This window comes from Sinocyclocheilus grahami, unplaced genomic scaffold (genome assembly GCF_001515645.1).
Source record: "Sinocyclocheilus grahami isolate Dianchi unplaced genomic scaffold, SAMN03320097.WGS_v1.1 scaffold496.1, whole genome shotgun sequence".
In the NCBI taxonomy this organism is placed as follows: domain Eukaryota; kingdom Metazoa; phylum Chordata; class Actinopteri; order Cypriniformes; family Cyprinidae; genus Sinocyclocheilus; species Sinocyclocheilus grahami.
The window spans coordinates 577,386-580,563 of record NW_015505675.1 but is presented as its reverse complement, the minus strand read 5'-3'; the positions used below and the strand labels follow the sequence as shown (position 1 = coordinate 580,563).

Below are 3,178 nucleotides of genomic sequence, written 5' to 3'. Positions count from 1 at the left end.
TTAATTAAGCAAGTGGCATGTGGTTATTCTGGCAAGAATTCCAGTGTTATGTGAAAATATTAGATGTAAAAATTCTGGTTGATACTAATAATTATGGCCATTATTAAAATTACTTACTATTTTGTCTAAATTAATAAAAACACTGAAAACTAAAATTAATGAAAATATAAACACTACAGTACAAGTGAATTTAGGCATAACATTATACAGTATGAAAAATGGAAACTATCATCATTATACGTATGTAAGTGGAAATGAAAGATTGAAGGAAGTACATTGCTTTGTGGGATATTTCAGGTTGCATACGGCATGATCTGGCAAATTTCAGTATTATGAGATTATTATCAGAAAATCTGCATAACGCACACAGTATGCATACTATAGAAACTGAGTAGTAGAGGAGTATGAATTGCTATGTAAAGAGAACACGGAGACATTTTAAACAGTGGGTTTTAATGGCTATGACATTTAAAACAACCAAAGACAGACAGACTGTGTGCTTTAACTGGCTACATTTTGTAAGGAAGCTTGCAATTAGATGCTGTTTATTGTGCCTTCAAAAAACATAGACCGCTTTAATACAGGGGACCTTCACAGAAAATCCACTTAAATGTCATGTTTGAGATGGAAACAGATTAGTCATTCAACAATATCAAATATCAACAAGAAGGTGGGCGAAGACCTTTAAAGAATCAACTATAGACAACTGCATTAAAAATAAACAGCGGCAGCTACACAAAGAATAGATAGTGCCTTCTATACACGGATATTAACATCAGCTTGTTCATGTATGCATATTTATCAGCACCCATAAGTAGAGAATCACAGCCGTACAGAACATATGGCCACGTAAAATGTGCAGTGTCTGTGGAAAAATAATAATAATACATCTACCAAGCTATATTTATTCTATGCTCTTGATTTTTTAAACAATATCCAAGGATAGAAGGAAATACTTGATAAAAATGTCAATAAAAGCAAATCAGAACAAAGTTGTGTTCACTTGCAGCTGCAGGGTTCAATCTAATCTCAAAATGTAACGGCAAAAGACAATCAACGTTAAAATTTGCATTTTACCATCAGCGCTGTAGTAAATGCAAGGCACCACAGGAGGAGGCGGCCGCTTCGAGATGGAGGGGCATGTATTAAAAGAAATAAAATGTCAATACAAAGTACGCTTCTGTTCGAACAGTCTGAAAGGAAGAGGAGAGAGAGCACACCTGGAGGTCAAGGGCCAGATGGAGGTTCGGGTAACAGGGTGCAAGGAGTTCAAGGACTTCAAATGGGCTCCGGTTTGAGCTCCTCGGCCAGAAAGTCACTAACAAACTGTTCTACCACGGCAGGTGTGATTTCCTCCACGTCTTTAACGTATTTGGCACGAGCTGACATGTCCAGGATAGTGAGGAGTGGCGCGGCCTCAGGCAGGTTGGTGTAGTCCCGCAGGGAATCGCTCATATCATCCTGTCAGGAGATGAAAACATCAGCTGATTATTATTGTCTGTGAAGAGCAAAATGACTAAATTGAGCCAGTAACTACAAAAAGTGAAGAAATGAACTGGAAATAACCACTATGGAGATACTGGAAAACAAAAAAACGGCATTGAGTGCAGTATAAAGCTCTCGCTCTCTCAAAATCAGCATGGCGGTATAAGTCTCTTTCTACCCTATCCTGAGCAGAGTTGAGAGCTCCTCTCACTAACCCACAGAGAGGAGGTCTCTGCTACAGCAGGGGAGGACCAGGAGGGGGTACAAAAACATCGCATCACCCACCTTGTTGCTTTTGAGGCACTACAACTCTAGGAAACTTCAGAGAGATGAATCACACTGTGTGTGGAAACAATTCCTATTATTCCAGATGGGGGTTCCTAAATATGTGTTTGGGGGGTTACAAAGGCAGATGGAGTGATTTTATTTTCTGAATCTCTTCTGCAGTCTTTCTTTGACCTTAATACCCCAGAAGGTCTATGGCTCCATAAAAGCCAAAATATATAAAAAAAAACAAAAACAAAAAAAAGGTGATACCGTTGATCACACGATATTATTAAGTCGATTTGAATCTGTTTTTGGGGTAACGGATACTGCATTGGACTGGTTTAGCTCTTTTTTTTCTGATCACAGTCATTTTGTTTTATGGATGACCACAGATCAGAGGTTGGTCTGTTTAGTACTGGTGTCCTCCAGGGCTCAATTCTTGGTCCTTTGCTTTTTAGCATTTATATTTTTCCACTTGGTCAACTATTAAGATCTCTTGACCTTAACTACCATTTTTAAGCTGATGACACCCAGATTTTTATCCATTAAAAACCAGGTCAAGATGTGGACTTATCCCATCTTTCAGATTGTATTTCAGTGATTAAGTCATGGATGTCTAACAATTTTCTCTGCTTGAATAGTTCTAAAAACTGTCCTCTATAAAAGTCATGCTTCTTGGCTCTCCCCATCAACTGCACAGTGCTGGTTCTTGAGCTCTGCTTGTTGATGGTATTGGGCTGAAGCTACAAAGTAAATAAAAAAAATGGAGTTGGGAGTTATTTTTCTAAGCCAGCCTGTCGTTTGAGCCTTTTGTGCAGAACACTGTTAAGACCACGTTCTTCCATCTCAGAAATATTGCACGTCTGCGACCTATGCTGTCTTTTTCCGTTGCTGAAAGGTTGAATAGCTCTTTCGTTTTCTCACATTTACACTATTGTAATGCCCTTTTCATTGGAGAGTCTAAATCCTGTATTAACAAACCTCAGTACCTGCCAAATTCGGCCGCTAGAATTTTGTTGGGGGCTAGGGTTGTTGACCATATAACACGAACAGTTTATGGGCACCACTGACTTCCATAGTAGGAAAAAAAAATGCTATGGAAGTCAATGGTGCCCATCAACTGTTCGCATACCAGCATTTTTCAAATTATCATCTTTTGTGTTCAACAGAAGTAAGAAACTCGTATACAAGTTCGGAGGGTGAGTAAATGATGACACAATTTTCATTCTGGAAGTGAACAAATCCTTTAAAAAGTATAAAAATGGATGTTTATGGTGTCTGATTGATTGAATTTATAAGCAAATAAAAGGACTTAGTATAACTGTAAAAACATCCACCTTCAGGTCGTGGTTCACGTCTTTTTGCTGTAAAATCTTTACTGATTTTTTATTAAAGGGGTCATATGATGCGATTTCAAGTTTTCCTT

General features: G+C 38.2%; 1 protein-coding gene across 1 annotated transcript in view; it reads right to left on the bottom strand.

The window, feature by feature from the left end:
- Nucleotides 1–400: 400 nt before the first annotated feature.
- Nucleotides 401–3,178, bottom strand: part of LOC107554253 (nucleoredoxin-like) — a 17,879-nt gene continuing 15,101 nt past the window's right edge. The window contains exon 5 of the mRNA XM_016236711.1: nucleotides 401–1,461. Coding sequence (XP_016092197.1) covers nucleotides 1,279–1,461 — 183 coding nt within the window. The 3' untranslated portion in view covers nucleotides 401–1,278. The remainder of the gene's footprint in view (nucleotides 1,462–3,178) is intronic.